Below are 22,558 nucleotides of genomic sequence, written 5' to 3'. Positions count from 1 at the left end.
TGGCTGTATAAGTGATATTGGTAAGTGAGTCAATGAGGAGCATTAGCATCTAGAAAGTGGGCATTTCTCTGCTTCTTGTAGCCCTGTGTTTTGTAGTGTACTCATTATGTTTGTAGGACAGTATTGTACTAACAGTGTGGTTTGAAGGTATACTTTTGTGCTGGATGTTTCGTTTTTAAAAAATTCCTGCTCCTTTATTCAGGAAGCAACATATTCTTATTGTCATATTCTAAGTCACTCTAGACCTCTTGAAAGACAGAAGACACAGATGATGGTAAAAGACCTTTATTTGAAGTATAAAAGGTGAGATGTTAAGGTCTTGGGAGGCATTTCTCTTTATCGTCTTCACTTGAAACAGAACTGGTCTGACAGAGTTTTTCACCTCTAGAGAGAAGAACTGCCACCTGCAGAAGACAAAAACAGTCTTTTAATATACAAAGTTGCTAGTGATTCAGTTTTGGAGTGGAAGTAGTAAAGCATGTAAACCTACCAAGTGTTGTTTGTTCATTGCAAACATCTCCCGGTCATTTATTATCACCCCACCCAATCCTTTAGGGTTCTCCACACACTGGACAGGGGTCTAAATATATCATTTCAGTTGTTCATGTCATGAATTACTTTTAAGAATTTACAAATATACATACATATACATACATTTCACTAACAAACACAAATACCTTAATTTGACCCACTGGGGGTTGATGAGGGAGACAGTTTAATGTACCCTGAAAACAAATGCAAATAAAACAGAAGTTAGCAGAACCGCAATCCATAGTGTGACTTATAAGGAATTTTGACCATCATAATGAAGATTTGAACTTCTCAAAAGAAGTCATATATGTTTAAACTGCATGTTTTATAATGATTCTGCCCTGAAGGCATTGAAAACCCACTTTTCAAGTGAACAAAAAAATTAATTAATCAGTTTTCCATATGCAATGACGATAGCTTAGGGATTGGCCTTGTAGGTTTCCAACCTTCGGTTTCCAGACAAGAACTTGAAACACTACACCACAAGCTGTATAAAGCATGTCTGATAATGTTCAAAACTGTAATAGTTACTGTAAAAGTGGTTAAGCATCTTGACGGATGAACAAGTGCCCAAAACAAGAAGGCATCAAAAATTGCAACTAAAAATAAATAACAGTGAATAATAAAAGCAGTAAGTTTAAGATTTTAGCAATTGATAGACTCTATAGACTAACCACAGATGCCACATGCAGCGATTTACAAAAAAGGCTGCTAGGCTAAGAGCCCAATCATTTGTAGTCACCTAAACGAAGCACTGCTGACACGTGCTATAAAAGCTTCAGTAGTTACTGAATATTGTCAATATCTTATTTAATAGTTAGGATAGAGTAATAAAACTTGGAAATATAAACATATCATGCGATATTATTTCATAATGCAATATTTACACCCACCATGAGAACCGGAACTTTTTCTTAATGACAATAAGTGGGTGCGCCATCTAACGAAGGTCCTCCAAAACTTAGCAACAAAAAATTATTACGAATAAAAACATATGGCTATCAAAATAAAATTGTAATATAAATAAATAATAATTATACCACTTTATAAGTTAAACACATAATGTTTAACTGTAAAATAAATGTATAATATACGATGATTATTTCTAGACCGAATCAGTAGGAGTCACAAAATCTTTCATTTTTACAACTAATAAGATTGTAATACCACATTTATTACATGCTTATTACAGGCTTTGTTAATAAATAAATATCCATAAAAGCATATCAAGCGATTTGTTTCATTAAAACAAACTTATCTGTCATTTCCAGCCACAACCATATTTTGCTGCTGTCTTCATGTTAACTTGTTGAGGGTAGGTTTCTATCCTTTAGTTGCTATTCAAGGGTCTTCTGAAAGTTCTTCCATGAGCTTTGGTCTCAAAATCAACATGACAAATATGAAAATAGTTAATAAAAAAGACCCTGACTAATTGATTCATCATAGGCATGTGGTGGTTTTCTAGCTAAGTGAAACCGTTTACAAGAATGCAACAGGATGCAAGAAACCAAACCCAACAGCACAGCCCACTGAGCATGCAAATAACATGCCAACAGTTACTAATCTGATAACTTCCTTCCTTCCTTTCTTGCTTTTGATCCCCTTGTAACAAATGCATCACTAATTATAGGTTTATTACATATAATTATTTCATTTAAATAGCTAAATCCATTTTCAACAGTCAAACATGTTTCAAGCAGAAACTAAAATTATTGTATTTTTTAATTGGATTGTATTTCCTTGAATTCAGACTCAGAGTAGATCCTATATTGTCTTACATGAGAAAAAAATTTAATCCAAACTTGCCAAAATGCTTTTGTAACTTAAAGAAGACTTCGGTGCAAAATTTATATATTTTGTTTCTACCTGTGTGTCTGTTGGGAAAGAAAAAAGAGAAAAGGCAGCCACTCATAAAAAAATTTGCATGATTGCTTGACTGATTCTTTTATTAAACTTTGTGTCTTTATTGAAGTTAAACACAGAACTGAAACTGAAAGGCCTGATTCTGCCTCAAGACTTAAGAGCTGCTGAATCAAGCTATACTGGATTTGAGATTTGGATTTGGATTTATTTTACATAGTCAGTAGTACAGAAACCTCAATTTGCAAATAACTTTTTAATAAGATAAATATAGTTTTATAAACAGTTTTACACTTTATTGGTCCATTTTGACCTGGGGCTTTAACATGATGCTGTGTAAAATTTTGTTTTTCTTGTTTAAATTTTAAAATGTAAAATATTGTTACTATTTTACAATTGTAAACTGTAAAATCCCAATAACATGGTAATAACATTGTAACAACAAATGTTATTCAAGTTATTATTTTATGACTGTTTCAGGATGGCCAAAATGTAATGAAAACTCGTTGGTTTAAAACACCCCTCAACATCAAGTATATTCTGATTGGCTGTTCTGTGATCACCTCACATTGCATTGAGGTGAGAACACAAAAAAACTACTTGATGCTTGAAACTCAACACACCATGAATACAATACAATGACATTAAAATGCAAATGTAATTGAGAAACTAAAGTCGCTGAGCTGCATTAGTTTGTGTCAAGTATATAAACCAGAGATTGACATCATGAATCTAACCTGCACCAGTGTTTAAAAGTGAAAAACTATGAATCTTAGCTTAAGAGTGATTCAGGACCAGTCTGAGAGCAACTCAGAGCGAGGAAAAGACAAAAACCTCATCTTTGAGGAGGCAGGGCTGACACCGTTGCTAGGTATGACACATTCTTTTGGAGACTGTGATTGGTCCAAGAAGAAAAAAAAAGAGCACTTTAAACAGGGCCTATCTTTATCTTTTTTTACCCAAATCACACACACACACACACACACACACACACATATATATATATATATATATATATATATATATAAAGAACGAAAGTCTTATGTTTTTATTTTTTTTTGAGCAACTTGGCATAGTGTCCCCCTGGGAGTTGGTGTCCCAAAGCAAGTTGCATACTCTGCGTATAGGGAGAGGCGGTTCTGCATCACAGCCATGAGACATGCTACTGCTTTTAGTTGGCAGATTTTCGTGAATTTTAAACATGTTAAAGTGTCAAACATTTATTCTGTCATTTTTAGTAGTGTATTCACATTACAAATAGCAGTAGACAACAACAATGTAAAAAATGCAACTGCATATTTTCCAGTTTACAAAATTATGTTGTCCCAACTCTACAAACAAAGATAAAGTATCAAAGTATATAGACTATGTTGTCCAGTAAGGTTCCATATTTCACTATGTTCTCAATACAATTGTTACAATGTGCTTACAGCTGAAATAAACTGATGAAGGAATAAGTCAATGTTTGTCATTCGCAAACAGATGTAAAAATGATAATGTGCTGACTTTTTACACTTTTCTTCTTCTTCCAGGTAACAGAAAAAACATAAATTACCTCACCAACAGTAATTGTTGTTTCAGTTGCTGTAACAAGAATATTTCTGTTAGCAAAATAAGACAATTAGCATTGCATTAACAAACAAATTGAAATTATCTTAACAAAGTATCTTTACTGAGAAGAACTAAAAAACTATTGTTAAGGTAACTCAAAAATCTTACTGCATCAATGTACCTTATTTTTTACATTTTCTCATCTATTTATTTTTTGCAGTGAACTTCCTATAAAGAAACCAATTCCTTAATTATTAACAAAAAAAATCTATTTTATTTAAAAAATCTAATTACTTAAACTTGATTTATAATAATAATTTAGTGCACAGTAAAAGTTGTCCTTGCTTACTCTCCTTCATTTCTAATCGAACACATTACTTAAAAAAAGCGCCTGTTAAATATTTTGTTTCCACACTATTGAACAAGAATAATCAAAGTGAGTCCCCAGAATTAATCTGGTCCTTATCTCGTTCCATGTTAACTTCATAAATGAAACCTTCTTTAGTGTGAAAATCCCTTCAAAGTTTTAACCCCTCTGAACTTTCTCATGATGCAGTTCACATCAAATACACATTAGTACAATTCCTGTCAGCTACTATGCCTTCAGTAGGATCTATAAATATATTATCCTTCTCATATGTGCCTTCAGATGCTTCTTGGTCATCCACATACTGCACAGAAACCTTAAAATATCAAACAAATGAGCAAATATAAAATCATTAATTAAGCAAATATAAAATCATTAATAAATCATTAATTTATCTTGGCCCTGCATAAATTCATTGCATTTGTGAATGGTGCCAATTTTGCACGACATCTTTGCGTGTTTACATTATGTCTTCTACATCATACAGATATGCTGCTTACTTGTTCAAGTGATACATTTTCTAGCTATACATCTTGTAGACATTTCTTGGTAAAGCTAGTCAATATCGATTGATATATTGTCAGAAAAATGTCAAAAATGTTACCTTTAACTGGTCACTGGTGCAGCACCCTCAAAAGTATAACTTATCGACTTTTCAACTTCTAAAGGGTAGAGATTAGTACCTAAAGGTACTAATATGCTCTTTTTTTTTTGCCATTTTTGCACATCAAACCATCAGATTTATCCCAACAGAAGAGCAGAGCTAAAGCACAGTTTATATTACATCCTCTGCATTTAACTTAACTTTAACATGCAATTGTAATTTTCAACTATAGATGTCGATAAAGAGCCTAAAGCGTTCGTGCTTGTCTTTTTACATGTGGCCATGTGCAAATTAAAGACTCCTCCTAAAATGTTCAGAAATTCATTGATATAAACTTTATACATGCTTCAACAAGCCAACATCATCTACTCATTTAAGTCATTATGTATCACTAGGAAGTTTTTGTTTTGTTTTTGTCATACTCCCTCTATTGTCTATTGTAAGACAGCACAATTTCCTAAGCAACAAACAAACAAGTTACTTTTTAGTAAGCTATTATGGGAATGGCATATTCATTCTTTATATCTTACAAGGATGAAACTGTCTTGCATTTGGTTGAACGAGTCACAATAATGATTCACAATAATGCACTTTTAAAAAAGTGATCATACTTGATAGAAGTACACTTATTTTGATGTGCAAAGATATTAAAGCACATGTAACATTATTTTAGTTTAAATGTACTGTTATTTGATATTACATTCATAGTTAATATATTTTAACTTTACTACTTCACAACTTCATCATTACAAATGCACAAAATACAAGTTTTAATAAAATTAAGTATATTTAAGTTTACCATAAATGCTTGTCAGTACATTTAACAGTACACTTATTTCAAATTAGAAGTAATTAGACATTCCATATAAAGATGTAATTAAGTCTTAAGTGGGTCAAAAACACTCTAAAGTTCAACTGATTGCATTTAATATTTAATTTTAATGTATTTTCATTAAATTGCAATCAATGTGATTGTGTGTCCAAAAACATTATATCCAGTCCACACTTAAGTATATTCTTTTAAAGTATATTATTTCTGTAATAGTAGCTATTCCTATTAAAAACTAGTGTACTAGTCTGGCTGTATAAAGTTAGGTAAGTGATATTGGTAAGTGAGTTAATGAAGCGCAATGAGTGTTTCATTAAAACAAACTTATCTGTCTCTTCCAGTCACAACCACATTTTGCTGCAGTCTTCATGTTAACTTGTGTAGGGTAGAGGTTTCCATTCTTTAGTTGCTCTTCTTCCTTGAGCTTTGGTCTCGAAATCAACATGCCAAATGTAAACATAAAATCATTTTTAAAAAATAAAGTCAAAAATAAAGAAATAAAAAAGCCCTGATTGACTGATGATCCGTATGATGATTGTAATGTGGTGATTTTCTGGCTAAATGAAACTTAAGAGAATGCAAAAACAGGTTGCAACAGTGATAATCAAAAAGCAAACCAAACACCACAACCCACTGAGCATACAAATAACGTCAACAGTTACTTCTCTGACAAGATCCCCTTATAACTAATGCATGATTAACTATGTTTATTACATTATAATTATTTCATTTAAATAGCTAAATCCATTTTCAATAGTCAACACTCTTGAAGCAGAGACTGAAATTGAGCTTTGTATCATTTTCTTGAATTCAGACTCAGGGTAGATACATATTTGAAACATTTCATCCCAATGTGTCAAAATACTTTTGTAACTTTAAGAAGACTTAAGGGCAAAATATATATATTGTATGTGTGTGTGTGCGCAGAGAGAGAAAAAGATAAAAGGCAGCCACTCAGAAAAGAGATTTGCTTGACTGTTTCTTTTCTCAAACTTTGTGTCTGTATCGAAGTTCAACAGAACTGAAACTTCAAAAGTCTGATTCTGCCTCAAGACTCAAGCTGCACAGTCAAGCTATATTGGATTTGAGTTTGAACACGTTAACAATTTCACCTTGTCTAAATGTAATGATCAATTCTAGCATAATACACAAAGAATTCATAATTTTTTATTAATAAAAAAGGGCAAATGTATAAACAACATGGTAATAACACTAACAACAAATATGTTGGTGCAATCAATTATAAAGAAGTTACTGATCACATACAATGTAGTTTTAGTTGAGAAATATGATGATGTTTTATAAGCTGATGTTTCACGAAAAGTAATGAAAACTCATTTGGCTAACACCCCACAACATCAAATATATTCCGATTGGCTGTTGTGTGATCATCTCACATGGCACTAAGGTGAAAACACAAAAAACTACTTAATGCTTGAAACTCAACATACCATGCACAAAATACAATGATGAGATGTTAACCAGAGATTGACATTATGAGTCTGACCTGCACCAGTGTTTAAAAGCTTATCGCATTTGATAAAAAATCAATAAACAGACCCTCTTACAGTTTATGGTGGTAATGTTTTATGGAATGTAAAATGGAACAGCACTATTAAGCTCTGTTCCAACTGTTGTTGATTGTCATAATAAGATCTTCACACAGTCTGGTCAACATTCACTTTATTAGAGACACTAATATGGATAGAAACAAAAAAAAAATCAGCAGTCTGTACAACACTCTCAATGTGCCACATCAGCTGTTAGAAATGACTTCTGATGCGTCGCCCTTTGCATTTGCTTCCTTTGCAGTAGCTTTTCTTTTTCTCCTGAAATTAAACAGTGAAGATGTAGTGAAGTTACACACTGAACTACTTTGAGAAACCACCATTATGATTAAGTCGATTAAATACTGCAATACAAAATTAAACTGTCAAAGAGTTTAAAATGATAGATGTTAAAACTATGAACTAGTTGTCAATAAAAAGTCTGAAATAATGAAATTAACCTTTTTCTCTTGCCAGGCTTTTTCTCAAAGAGAATGCGTGGAGTCGTGCGAATAGTTGACCGTCTGAGGGGTTTTGTTGCAAGCTGCCGTTTCAATTTGCTGTAGGGAAAAAAATTAGAGGTGTTAAGCCCTGTTCACACAACAAGCAACACAGTGAAACAATCCCTTTCACATCAATGTAGAGCTGGCGATTTCCGGCAACACAAGCAATAGTGACCGAGGCATGTCCAGGAACACAACAAAGTTCAGAATCCTTCAACTTTATGCAAATGAGGAGTGACTTTTGGGAGCGACAGCCAATAGGAAAGAAGACCGTAGAGCTCATGTGAGCTCAGCCGTAGATAAACATATACAATGGAAGAAACTGGGCTCTGTTTCTCAGTCATTTTTGTTTGTATGTATGGATTTAATTTTGATTATTTTTAGTCTTTTGCCTCCAAAATTTTTGTGCAAGAAACCTGATTTGCTGTCAAGGCAACCAGTAGGCTACTAGCAACCTCCTCGCCAGCCCCTGTACAAAAGTCGCTGTAGTGTGAACGCAGCTTTACATTGTGACATTTGATAGCAACACTAGTCTCCAGAAAGCATTTTACACATCTAAACATGCTAGACTTCATCTCCAAACCACAGTATTGAACAAGCAAATATACCCGACTGATTTAAAAAAAAATGATGAAAGTTATGGTATAATAACACCAATATAATATAACTGTGTAACCTCACCTTTTGATTTTCTTTAACCCGATCATGTAGTCAGGGACAGGACATCCAGCCTTCTTTATGACATTCGCAATGCTGATACATAACGAAAAATAATTGAGCAGAGGCGCATGAAATCAGGGTTAGAAAGGAATCTCCCTTAAATTTCAGGCAATACTATTATAGTCGTAGAGTGCTGTTACTACCTGCGAAGGAGAGGTTTGTCATCCTCTGTGAAGAAAGTTATTGCCTTTCCTTTGTGTCCTGCTCTTCCAGTTCGCCCTATAGAGAAAACAAAGCAGCAAGTTTAGTATAATAAGGATAGACAACATGAATTGTCTACTCAAATAATAAGCTACAACAGACTAACCAATGCGGTGGATGTATTCCACAGCAGTGGTAGGGAAGTCGTAGTTTATAACCAGGTTGATGCCCTTGAAGTCAATACCACGAGCCATGAGAGCAGTGCAGATCAGCACCCAGATCTTCCCCGAACGGAAACTGCTCACAACATTGTCCCTCTAATGAGAGAGACAGAGAGACCAATTAAAGAAAATTATGTATTATAGTAATATTACATTGGAGATAAAAACCTACAATTTCCTAAATTTCAAGGTCACTGCTTCATTATCCAAACAGGGGTAGAAGGTTGTCCAGCTGAAGGTAAAAGGGATGACCCTTTAACTCACTGCAAGAGAAGCTTGTCGTTCCAAATTTGTGATTTTGCAAATACTGCTGCTTTTTAATGACGCTTATTCAAGTCCCCCAAAAAGGCTGGTCATCCACATAAGACAAATACATTAGAAAACAGGATTATGTGGAATCGGTTAAACACTGCAGCTGGAATTGCTTGACAGTTCAACCTGAAGTACGGATCTGTCTAGGCACGTAAGAGAAATTGGACTGAAAGTGCACTCTGCAGTGACACAACCTCTCGTTAGCAGAAATAATCAAAAGACTAGGCTCACCTTTGCCAAGGAGCATATTGTGTGGAGAGAGAAGAACTGGTCCAAAGTTCACTTTAGTGAAGAGAGCAAGTTTAATTTATTTGGGTCTGATGGGAAACATTTTGTTTGGCATCAAATTAGGGAAGACTGAAGCCCAAGTGCGTAAAGAAATCAGTGAAAGCTGGAGGGGGATATAATATCTATGGGATATTTTCAAGAGAAAGATGATAAACAGTTGATCCAAAATTACAGACAAGCCTGATCGCTTCTATGCCATACCTCACTGATGCTGTCATTTGTGCTAAAGGAGCCCTGGACAAGTATCGAGTGCATAAATGAACACACTTTAAAAGAACTTGAACTTTTCTGTTTTGTTTAATCACATATGCAGAAGGATTGAGAACAAAGCATGAATTTTGGACTCTTTTAAAAAATAAAATTAAATCAATTTTTTTTTTAAATGTTTTACTTTACATGTAATGAATCTAGAATATATGAAAGTTTCACTTTTTGAAATAACTTACAAAAAAAATTTACTTTTCACAATATTCTAATTTTTTGAGATGCACGTGTATTATGCAATTTTTTTTGTAATACAGCTATGTTTTAATTATACAACAGTGCTGTTTTTAAGTCACTTATTTGTATGGTAGGGTACAAAGTTGTGTTAAAACATAATTAAGCCCTTGGAAACTCTATAACAAAGCATACTAAGTTTGAGCTGTTACACATATTTTAGCCCACACATGTGCTAAAGTTGAGCAGCAAATATAAGTCAAAAGAGCTCTCACAAAAGCTCTAGAGAAGAAATAGTTTTAAGTTATGTTTGAAATGTGAAAATCAATGTTTTATGGAGTGATTTGACCAAACTGGAACTTTTTGGACCCATAAATCTATGTACCAGTATGTCTGGTCCAAAAAAGGCAAATTTCTGAGCAGAATAACACCATCTCCATGGTCAAACATGGAGGTGCTCCAGTCTTGTAATGGGGATGCTTTTCTGCTGGAAGTGGAAATCTTGACTGTATCAGAGATTTGGATTCATTGAAGTATCAGTCCATTTTGACAAAGACCGTGACGTTTTGGGTGAACAGACTGAACCTCATGATTAGTGGATTTTCCAACAGGACAATCATCCCAAATCAAACATTCAAAGCTTGGGATTGGTCATAGAATGTTCTAGAATGGCCTGTTTGGTTTCCAGATTTAAACGCCATTAAAATATTTTTGGAATTTGAAGAACACAAAGGCAACATGAAATCAAAGATTATCAATGATCTGGAAACTGAAGGAATGGGCCAAGATTCCAGTAGAAAGGTCTCAGAAGCTTGTAAGCACTTTGAGATAATGGACATTGGAGGTTATAAAGAACACAAGATTCTCTACAAAATTTTAAATATGGGGGTTGAATAATTTTGAATGTTTAGAGCCAATTAGATTTCTTCCCGTTTTTAGTAACTTTACGTCCTCAAATCCTTTTTTAATGAATGATTAATGGTGTTATTTTAAAGATAATCTGGTACTTTTGTTAACCTGCTGTTGCGTGCGATCCGCATGGATCACATCCACGTTTATTCCCTCGTACACCAGCTCATGGAAGAGCTCTCGGGCACGGTCAATAGACTGAACAAAGACCAACACTGGCGGCAGAAATCCCTGAAAGAAAATGATGGAAGTTATGACAATTTCAGTGTTAAAACCTCACTTCACCTTATGTTGCATCTGAATTATGAAACTCTGGATTTTTCTCTTTTTTTTCCATTAAGAAATTATATTTTGCCATGAGAATGACTAAAGTGAGAACTTCACAGACCTGCTTTATAAGGTTTCTCATAGCAAGTAGCTTTCCATTTTCTGAACCCACAAACAGAAGCTGCTGCTCCACAGTCTCAGCTGCTGAGTTCCTGTGGAAGGACAAAGCCAGGTAAATTAATTAAATGTAATTAATTTAAATTACTTAAATTTAAGTAAAATGTGTAAAACTTAAAATAAGAGAAATTTAATTTATTGATCCTATTGTTGTTTTTAAAAGCTTACACCTTAAATAGCAATCATTTTATACTACAAAATAAGAATTAATCTTGTCACATGAAACAACTCGATACCTGGGTCCAATGTTGACACAGACGAGGTTGTCTAGGTTTAGTTTGCACCATTGCTCTACATCTGTGGCAAAGGTTGCACTGAAGAGAACCCGGCGGATTTTAGGAGAAGTGCAGGCCAAGAAGATAGTGGCAAGCTGTTCTCTGAAACCAGTCTTGCCTTCCTCAAAGAGCTTATCAGATTCATCCACCACCAGCCACTCCACACTACAGACAGTTAAAAACACATTTAGACTGGAGACAGAAGCTACTGATTTCCTATGTATGATACTGTGTATAATACTTTAATGTGTTTTCTTGAAGAGAAATGTTCAGATTTGAGATTTTCTTAAACGGAACAGAACAGAGTTTCTGCAAATCACTCACCTATTTAAGTTGATAGCAGGAGGGTCTTGATTTAATAAATATATCAATCTGTTAGGAGTTGTAACCAATATATCTGGAAAATAAAAGTAAGAAGACAGTGAATCACTCTTAAACAGCAGTACTCAAACTTTTTTAACCCCATAATTCTTGCAAACCCACTCAAGGATCTCAAAGCAACATCCTTCCTCATTATTTTCAGTTCACCTTTGCATCCACTGCATTAAAAAACACATTTTTTTTTTTTAAATAAATAAAAAATGTATATGTAAAAGAACTGTTTTCTATTGTAAAATGCAATTAATTCCTATGACGGCAAAGTTGAATCAAAAACTCCAGTCTTCAGTGTCACATGATCCTTTAGACATCATTTTAATATGCTGATTTGATGCTCAATAAACATTTCTTATTATCAAAGTCGAAAACAGTTTTGCTGCTTAGTATTTTCATGGAAATCATTATATATTGTTTTCAGGCTTCTTAGATGACTGTAATTTTCAAAAGAAAATGTATTCTAAATATTTTTTTAACATTATAAACGTCTTTACGGCCATTTTTTAATCAGATCATCCTTAATCCTCAATTATCCTCAATAATTATTTATTTAAAAAAAAAAAAAAAATTATATATATATATATATATATATATATATATATATATATATATATATATATATACACGTATATATATATATATATATATATAGTAACGATATATATATATATATATATATGTATATATATATATATATACACACATATATATATACCATATACTACATATATATATATATATATATATATATATACATATACATATATATATACATATATATATATACATATATATATACATATATATATATATATATATATATATATGTATGTGTATATATATATATATATATATATATGTATGTGTATATGTATATATATATATGTATATATACATATATATATATATATATATATATATATATACACATACATATATATATACACATACACATATACATACACATATACATATATATATACACATACATATACATATATACATATATTTTTAGGGAGTCGTGGCCTAATGGTTAAAGAGTTTGACTCCTAACCCTAAGGTTGTGGGGTCGAGTCTCTGGCCGCCAATACCACGACTGAGGTGCCGTTGAGCAAGGCACAGAACCCCCAACTGCTCCCCAGGCGCCGCGGCATAAATAGCTGCCCACTGCTCCGGGTGTGTTTACGGTGTGTGTGTGTGTGTGTGTGTGTGCACTTTGGATGGGTTAAATGCAGAGCACGAATTCTGAGTATGGGTCACCATACGTTTTTGTAGAGAGTGTTTTATTCACTTTCTATACAAATAGTATTTCTTAAAGTAAATATACATATACATCACACACCAAATTTCTTTGCTGTCTTTGGCCCATATTTTTTCACGGCTTCAACTCCTTTATTGATCATGTGAACCCTGAAGCCCACTCCTTCTGACAGCTTGAGAAACTCTCTGTGAGTCTAGAGAAAAAACAAATATGCAAGTCTTTATTGCATTCTGTATGTCAGTCAATATGTTTCATCTGTCAGCAATACAGAGATTATTTGTTGTAGTCTACAGTAATAATCAGCACGAGGTGGGCTGAAGGTTTACCTGAGTGGCGAGCTCTCTGGTGGGGGAGATGATGAGGGCTCTGAAACCCTTATTAAGGGGCTGGCGAAGGTGGGCCAGCAGGGGCAGACAGAAGGCCATAGTCTTACCAGAGCCTGTGGGAGCAGATGCCAGGATCTCCCTTTTCTAAAACAAACACATCCATGATTGGATCAAAACACTTAAGTGAGGATCAGGAAAACACACACACTTATATCTGATGCAACAGAAACATGTCATACAAGCATCATGAGAGGAATGGCCTGCATCTGGATGGGTGTGGGGGTCTGGAAACCCGCTGCCTTGATGTTTTGAACGATTCGTGGGTCCAGATCGTACTCCTTCTGCAGCTCTTCAAAAGTGGAAATAGGATCTGGGATGTCTGTGCCATGCACGTTAATCCGATTTTGGTGCCGTATGCGATTCACCTAAAACACACAATCAGCAATGTAAGAAAAACATCTGTTTGTTTTCCCCAAATTGAAATTAGATTATGTAGATACATAAATGTAAATTCTAACCCAAATCACCCAAATACCAAATCAGTTGCTGGCTGATATTCCATTTGTGACCCTGGACCACAAAACCAGTCATAAGCCGCTGGGGTATATTTGTAGCAATAGCCAAAAATACATTGTATGGTCAAAATTATCGATTTTTCTTTTATGCCAAAAATCATTAAGATATTAAGTAAAGATCATGTTCCATGAAGATATTTGGTAAACTTCCTACTGTAAATATATCAAAACTTAATTTTTGATTAGTAATATGCATTGCTCAGAACTTAATTTGGACAACTTTAAAGGCGATTTTCTCAATATTAAGATTTTTTTGCACTCTCAGATTCCAGATTTTCAAATAATTGTATCTCGGTCAGATATTGTCCGATCATAACAAACCATACATCAATGGGAAGCTTATTTATTCCGTTTTCAGATGATGTATAAATCTCCAGGGTCACATATTATTCCTAATTTATTAGTATCTATCAGTATGGCGTATTTAATTGTGCACATTTATTTCCTCTATTTTTATATTTAAAATTCTCTCTCATTCACCTAACCTTACTCTCAATTTAGGCTAACATTTAAAACCACTAATAATTCAATAACCCTGTTTAGAGCAATCTGAGCGCAAAACTCAAAATGAATATCTATTTTTCATACTGTACATTAATGCACTAAATTCAAAGAAAGCATTTAAAACAACCGATTAGTTTATTTTAGCTTAATTTTATTTTAGTTTTAATTTTATTGTTCATTTATTTACATAAAAAGTACAGAATTTTAATATCGGCCATAACATGAGAATAATTATTAGCATAGGCCAGAATTTATATCATCCCCAGATCTCCTCATGTAAATTAACACAGGAATATTCCAGTTTGACCAATCAAAATGAAAAGTGGTGTGAAAAGCACCAACTCTGTACCTTCTCCTGGTGAAGCTGCTTTAGTCTTTTTAAGGAGGGCGTGTCTTTAGACTCCTTCTTGGGGTCCTTCACCTTTTCCTGGGATGACATCCACTGGATCCCCTCTCCCTCGCTCTTCTCAGGCTCTGCATCTGTTTCACAACCGTAAAGAGAAAGAACTGTTTGAAAACTATAAACACTGAATTGCTAGCAATCAGAAAATACTGAAAGATGACTTGCCTTCGGTTTTTATCTTAGCTCCTTTCTTTTTCTTCCGTGCTGTCTTCACTGGCTCAGTCCATTTCCGTTTCCCAGAGGCCTGCTCTTCATCGCTCCCTTCTTCACCATCATCTTCACTTAGTCTGGACTCCAGAGACGGGTTCTCTTGTGTCTCTTTGCCAAAAAAGCTGATTCCAGCCGGCTGATTTGAACTGTCCTTGCTCTGAGACTTCACTACCTGAGAGGAGTTGCACAATAATTAATAATGACCAACTGAGCATGTGTTTATCTGTAACACAAGAACAGAAGCAACCAGAACTCCTGTTTCTACAGGCTGTGTACAACTAAAGATGATTAAAACGTGGAAAATATCAATTATTTTCTCATACTACTTGTTAATGCAGTCTTTTAGCGTTATTTGGGTTTACTCGGATTAAGATTAGCACTCTGAGGGATATTCAATAAGAAATGGAAACACATGTTAGCAATGTGGCAGCATCTCAGGTCGTAAATTCACGTATATTCCCTGCGTCTCACGTAACAATAGCCTACCATACGTTGACGTTGTTATGTGCTTTGCATTCAAACCTACCTTAAATCGCTGTGCATCTTTACCAAACCTTTTCAGATCAAACTTTGCTCCAGATCCAAGCTTTCTAAACAAGTCAAAGGCGTCCATCGAAACAGCGGAAAGACGTGACTAATCGATCTCCATTTTATGACCAGCACGCGCTTGGCGTTCGATTATTACACCTTTCATGTTTCCTTTGTCGCTCACTAGAGAGCGCTGTTTTCTTTTTAAAACAGTTTTTTTTGTAAATCTCCTTTACATTTGAGACTTTTGCTTTTGTTGCGTATTCATAATATATTTCGTGTAACAGGAATCATTATTAACCAAAACACAATAAATAAATAAAACAAAAAATTGATGAGCACTAGATTTATTTCAGACATTTATGTATAAAAAAAGTATTAGTAATAGTAAGCAAACTGGCAATATGTTACATACTGTATGTGAGTTCTTAAAAAATAACACTAACAATATCAATAAATGTCGACATTTTTAATGCATGCACAGTTATGTTAGAGAACACTTTTAGTGTGATTTTGTTATTCTATTCTTATGTAGAAGATCCTATTCATTTAATACGAGTCACATTTTGTATGTCTAAATTCTACTGTATTTAAGATAAACAAAAGATGCCAGGCAACAAAACAAATACCTACACAAAAGATGATGCAGAGGTTTGTTGTAATGATCATCAAGATCTTTAAATTATTTCTTGATAAAGGTGAGTGAAACAGCACGAGCAAGAGAGAGTTTAAACACACATTCCACAGCAATAAATCATTAACTAAAATAAAACTCTTCCTGTGACAGAAGGAAATAGAGCAGTAGAGAGAACTGTGAGATTAAGATAAGGAATCTTTTTACTGACTACTCTGTCTGTGTGGCTTAAGTTTACTTCAGGTTGGTCACATCCAAAGGAGAACTAAAGCCTTTTCATAAAGAATGACAGCAGAACCATCCCATGACAGGATAGGAAGCAATCCAATAAGAAAACACAGAATCAATCACACATACCTGTACAAGATGAAATTATAACACATGCTTTGTAAATTATAGCATATACGAGCAGAATCAGGTTAGGTTCATAGGTATCTCATTAGGTGTGGATGTTTATGAATGCCTATATGGGTTTTACTTCTGCTTTTTTCTCCCTCAGATTACTTCACTTCCTGTTATACATCATAAAACAAGACCAGCCTGTTGTTTTCAAGGGTTTTAGCAAACAAGAACTAAAAGAAGAGGTGAGTCTTTGTGAGGGAGTGAGATGTTTAATTTCTGTATATCGGCAGCTACCATAGGAGGCATATTGTAAGTATTCTCTTTTAGTATATTTTATATTACCCTTGATATGAATGGATGAAAGCATTGATTTTAATTTAGACAATAATGATTTTGCTACATATTTATCACACACTGGCTTGTTTTTGATAAAGGAAGGACTATAGTTTTCCTGACACAGAGGATTTCCTGAAGGGAAAGTTACTTGAGAACTATTAGATGTTTTTTAATTTATTTGTTTATTTATTTTTCTGAACAAATATCTTGCAAACTGCTTTTTTTCCTATCTGTCTTCTGTAAAAATGCAGCAAACAGAAATTATTCTTTTACTCATGTTCATGTTGATGGAATGAAGTATGGCAAGTTGTGTTGCAAAGTTTTTCTATTATCTTTGTGAGAGGATCAGTTTGTCTTGGAATTTTATCAAAAAATCACATTTTTGATATATAATTTAATAGATTGGAGGTTTATTCACCAATTCACTTCGGTGTAATTTCCTATAAATCACCTATGTAATAAAAAACTTATTTTTAATAATTTATACAAATTTATTAAAATAAATATATTAAAAATGTATTACATCTTTGCATTTTTAATTTAGTGATTTTGAATAATTCATTAAATTTTTTGTAAATTTTTTTATTATTTTTATTATTATTTTGTAGGAAATGCAAAGTCAAACTGCTGGAATGCTGGGCAAAGGGCACAAAATAAATAAATAAATAAAACATTTTAGGTGAATACAGTGCATTCCCAGTTTGAGCTGTAAAAAGAATCAAGAAAAAACTTGGGAACACTAAAGCAAATCACATTATATATTGCCCTCTGTGGTTTCATTTCCCCATTTAGTGTATTTTCCTTAAAGAACTGCACAATCAGTACTCCACTAAAAGACATCCAGCTGAAAGTACTTGGCTACAAAATGGGCTATTTCAGGATTGAGTGGATACCAAACACTGATTTCAGATGTTTCCTTCAATGCCTTTGCACAGATCCAGATTGGAGACTTTAATCATTTGTCAAACTTAAAGGACTTGGACATATCCAACAATAAGATCTCGCAAATTCAAGAGAGTGTACCTGACAATCTTTCCAACTTATCCCACCTCAATCTGGCCAGCAACAGACTACAAGGAATCTCGAGAGGTATGCTACACGGCCTAACCAATCTGCTGGTGCTACATCTGGACATTGAAGAGTCAGCTTTTAACACGCTTCGGAATTTAAAGGTGTTAAACCTAACCAAAAACCACTTCCATTGTATAGAGAAAATCAAGCCGGTTCTTGCATCACCAGATTTGGAGGAACCGTACCTTGGAAGCAATCATTCTGATATGTTCAACTCATATGAAATGTCAACAAAGCCCCTGTCATTAAAAAGACTGGATTTTTCCAACAATCCTTTGGCAACATTTCAGCTCACTGACAATATATTTCCATCTCTCAGTCAACTTTGATTTATCTTATTGTGGTTGAACTGGAACCATGACATGAAACTGCTGCTAATGTGCTTCAGAGCTTCAAGAATTTCTTGAATAAAATCAGGCTTAATGCAAACATTGAGTTGAACAAGACTAACCTTCTGCTCAACGCATGTTCTCCAATGCTACAAGTTGTATGGCTAAATGCTAACAAAATAAAACACCTCACCAACCACATGTTTGATCCCTGTTCTAACCTGATGGAATTCGATTTGGGAGATAATGAAATATCCCAGTTATCACCGAGTATGTTCAGAAGATTTATACAACTAAAAACGCTGCATTTGCAAATCAGTAAACTGACTCAAATAACAAACTCCTTTCAAATGCTCTTCACTCTCGAGTTCATAGATCTCAGCAGAAACAGCATCAACATGTTCACTTGTGATGACTTTGCCCATTTAACACAGGTGAAAACTCTGTACTTGTACAATAACAAAATCTCAATCATTAGTTCCTGTTTGTTCAATGACCTGAAGAGTTTTGAGGTCCTCAAGCTTGGAACAAACAATCTGTTAAGGATCGGTGATACTTTCAGCAATGGGCCACATTCCCTGCTGGATCTGGAACTTAATTTTAATAATCTAAGCCAAATCGAAAAGCAAACTTTTAGGAATGTGTCACAGCTGAACAATTTGTCCTTACAAGACAATAAGATTTCAAACTACGAAGGCCAAGCATTCGAAGGACTGAATAACCTGACTTCTCTATTGCTGTCATCAAACAAATTATCAGCTAAAGCATTAACCAAACTCAGGCATGCCCAACCTCAAAAATCTAGATTTGTACGCCAACAGTTTAGCGATGATCAATTGAAATACCCTCCCTGAAGCAACTCATGAGTGCATGAAAAATACATGAGTATTGATCTTGCACAGTCAATGTCATGGAATCAGCAAAATACCCTCAAATCTGCTTCAAGGTTTATCTGGAAACACAAATCTTGTTCATCTAAATCCTGATACGTCCTGATACATAGTCCAGCCCCCAGCTCTGGTTTTTGGGTCTCTCCAAGAATGTGCTGTCCGAAGAGAACTTGATCCCAACTGAGTTGTTCCACCCCATTTCGAAGCTAACCAAACTCATCCTTTTGAGAACGCAGCTATGCTCACTGAACTTCCTGTTGAATGCAATTTTTGGGGCCACGAGATTGACAAGATCAACAAAACTCAAAATTCAGTGACTGCCTCGACTTGGAGAAAAACACGTTCACTTGTGACTGTGCCACTGCATTCTTCATTGACTGGGCCAAGAATAGTAATTCTACTCAAAGGGTTTGTTTGAACAAGTAAATGTGTAGCTATCCGAGCTCCTTACGAGGCATGAGCTTTTCTGCTTTCAACACTGAATCCTGCACCTTGAATATTGACTTCATCTGCTGTCTTTGCAGCAGTATTGTGGTCATTCTCACCAATCATTCAACCATCTTTCAGGTGGCTGATGCATACTACTTCTTAGCCTTCCTTTATGAAAACAAGAAGAAGCAGAACGGTTTGATGTTCCAGTATGATGCCTTTATTTGCTACAACACAAGCCTTAGGTAATGGAGGAACTTATTCCCAAATTAGAAGGGCTGGAGACTGTGCCTTCACCACTGAGGAAACGAACCTACCTGCGCTGACTTGGAGGAGATACTAAGGTCTTCTGGCAAAAGCTAAAATTGGCTTTAGAAACCAAAGAGGGTCATAAATCAGATCACAGGATGATATTAGAATGGCACGGTATACACTCTCAGAAATAAAGGTACAAAAGTGTCTTTTTCGTACCCTTTAAATATGTACTAAATAATACATACCTTTAGGGTACCAATATGGAGTTTTTGGACCTTTTGAAAAGGTACCACCCCAGTGACAGCTTTTGTAAAAAAATTTCTGACAGTGTACAGTATGCTAAGAGTCTTCCTGTAAATTTAATTTTGTTTTAATAACACCTTTGATCAAATGTTTCAATTTTTTGAACTACTGTTCAAAAGTGTGGGGACTGTACTTGATCCTGCGATGTTTTTCTCTCATGCTCACCAAGGCTACATTTATTTGATCAAACAGATCAAACGGTATTTTTGTGAAATGTTATTACATTTTAAATTTAATTTTTTTAAAAAAGCTGTTGTCTACTTGAATATATTTTTTAAAATGTCATAAATTCCTGTGATGGCAAAGCTGAATTTTCAGCATCATTACTCCAGTGTTCAGTGTCACATGATTCTTCAGAACTCATTCTAATATGCTGACTTTCTGCTCAACAAACTTATTATGTCTTACAATATTTCTTACTATTATCTATGTTAAAAAGTATTGCTGCTTAATATTTTGATTAACAGAATCTTTACTGTTACTTGGATCAGTTTAATACTGTATGTCCTTGTGAAATAAAGATAATCATTTATTATTTAAAAATCTTACTGACCTCAAACTTTTATATGGAGATGTATTTTTTTTTTCATTATTATTTGCAGAAATCCTGTAAATGTAAATACAATAATATATACTTTTAAAACGATGACTGAATGATATCTTTAGTCAGCATGTTTGAAACTGTCCAAGTGAACAAGTCAACAAGATCTCAGTAGGGGGTCATTGTGGGCTGATGTCTGGCCCACACACTGGACCCCCTGGTAGCTAGACACGGGGGTGAAAATGGTCAAGTAATAATGGCCCTTTCTCTAATTTTATCAGACCGACGTCATATTGTAATTGAATGCAAAGCCAGTAAAGCCTGGAGCTTTTGCATAACACCTGAAAAATTACAAGAAAAGGTCTGTTTACATGGAGAGAACTACTCTCACAAGGGTTATGTTGGTCATGCATTACCAGAAGTTCATTAGAACAATAGAATCATAAACAACCACTGAAACCTTACTGCTGAAATAGAGCACATTTTTGTACAGAAGTAGAACAAAGGGTCAAAACAAACCCACAAACATTACATTTCTGCGTTTAAAATGTCTTGATGATTCAAAATGTCTGGATGATTTAAACATTATGTTGATAAAACAGCTTGTTTTGAATCTAGAACATTCCTTTAACACCAAGCTATGGCAGTGTGGGAAGAGAACAGAGGTTTACGGGAGTAAAGTCAGCTTTTCTGTCTCCTGTCTTTCTGACCTTTGACCCCAGTGAGTGTCCAGCAGAAGCTGACATAAGATCTCTTCTGCTGACCTGTTCTGAAGGGCATGTCTGCACATTCATTGCTCTACGCCTCCACGTTGTCCTCCATTGTCCACATCCCAGCATGTGTCCTCTGCTGCCTCTGCTGAACTACAGGAGAAGCTATTATGCTAACCATAAATGTGTTACAATTACAATACAGCTGATTCAGTTCATACACAGACTAGTCCAGAAAGTTAAGATCCTCAGCTATGATATGGATCTGCAGAAAAGTGTGACAGAAAACTTTAACTTGTTACCGATGATAGAGATTTTATAGATATTAGTTTACCCCTGAATGCTAATTTGTGCATTAACTATCAAACATGTACTAACATGTAGTTAAGGCTGCAGTAATCATGCTTGAATCATTATGACTCTGGTTGTAGTTAACGATAGCTCTTGATTGGTTCATAATTAGCTCATGTCTCCACTAAACATGAGTTCATGTTGAAGTATTAATTCAGGTATTAGTACATGATTATTAATGTACCATTATTGTAAAGTGTTTCTGTTGAGATTAATGTTCTTTCACTAATATGCTGTTATTAAATGAAAGAAGCAGAACAGGAGAACTGCAGGAACATCTCAGTCTCAGCATTTTCTTAACATTAGGGAAAGTCACGTAATTGTAACCTTTGTGTTTGTGTGTGTGTGTTAGAATTTAACAACTAGGGTGAGGGAATGTACAGTATCTTGTTGATCGATCCATATCTTAACTTTACTTATTCATAAATTGACAATTTAGCAAATAAATTGTCACACAATCCTTCAGAAGTCATTTTAATATGCTGATTTAGTCCTCAAAAAACATGCATGATCATCAGTGTTGAAAACAAGTGTGCAGCTTAGTATTTTGTGGATACTTTGATGAATAGAAAGTTCAAAAGAACAGCATGTAAAAGTCTTTACTGTAACTTTTGATCAATTTAATATGCCCTGCTTAATGAAAGT

General features: G+C 34.4%; 1 protein-coding gene, 1 long non-coding RNA gene and 2 pseudogenes across 2 annotated transcripts; 2 read left to right on the top strand and 2 right to left on the bottom strand.

Moving 5' to 3' along the window:
* Positions 1-269: 269 nt before the first annotated feature.
* Positions 270-2,214, bottom strand: LOC109087190. Its single transcript, XR_006157691.1, has 4 exons — positions 1,425-2,214; positions 678-725; positions 491-580; positions 270-404 (listed from the first exon to the last, which is right to left on the bottom strand). It is a non-coding gene; the product is annotated as an uncharacterized LOC109087190 (long non-coding RNA).
* Positions 2,215-7,408: 5,194 nt separating this feature from the next.
* LOC109087180 (probable ATP-dependent RNA helicase DDX52) lies at positions 7,409-15,887 on the bottom strand. The gene is made up of 15 exons (XM_042747925.1): positions 15,721-15,887; positions 15,150-15,366; positions 14,931-15,061; positions 13,742-13,927; positions 13,503-13,646; positions 13,258-13,369; positions 11,865-11,937; positions 11,502-11,705; positions 11,210-11,300; positions 10,930-11,052; positions 8,820-8,970; positions 8,656-8,731; positions 8,474-8,545; positions 7,751-7,849; positions 7,409-7,571 (listed from the first exon to the last, which is right to left on the bottom strand). Exons 1-15 carry the CDS (start codon positions 15,805-15,807, stop codon positions 7,499-7,501), a joined length of 1,839 nt encoding a protein of 612 aa, XP_042603859.1. The 5' UTR covers positions 15,808-15,887; the 3' UTR covers positions 7,409-7,498.
* Positions 15,888-16,362: 475 nt separating this feature from the next.
* On the top strand, positions 16,363-18,453 carry LOC122141302 (annotated as a pseudogene).
* Positions 18,454-18,472: 19 nt separating this feature from the next.
* Positions 18,473-20,476, top strand: LOC109087171 (annotated as a pseudogene).
* Positions 20,477-22,558: the final 2,082 nt, after the last annotated feature.

The sequence above is a fragment of the Cyprinus carpio genome, chromosome B21 (assembly GCF_018340385.1).
Source record: "Cyprinus carpio isolate SPL01 chromosome B21, ASM1834038v1, whole genome shotgun sequence".
Lineage (NCBI taxonomy): Eukaryota > Metazoa > Chordata > Actinopteri > Cypriniformes > Cyprinidae > Cyprinus > Cyprinus carpio.
This window is presented reverse-complemented; position numbering and strand designations above follow the sequence as displayed.

What these genes read in the sequence shown, in the direction of transcription:
- LOC109087180 (XM_042747925.1), bottom strand. Translation starts at nt 15,807, where the DNA reads ATGGACGCCTTTGACTTGTTTAGAAAGCTTGGATCTGGAGCAAAGTTT. An exon ending in CGGATCGCACGCAACAGCAG is followed by an intron (nt 8,971 to 10,929) that starts GTTAACAAAAGT and finishes CTCTCTCATTAG; the next exon opens with AGGGACAATGTTGTGAGCAG. An exon ending in AAGCCTGGCAAGAGAAAAAG is followed by an intron (nt 7,572 to 7,750) that starts GTTAATTTCATT and finishes GTTTAATTTCAG; the next exon opens with GAGAAAAAGAAAAGCTACTG.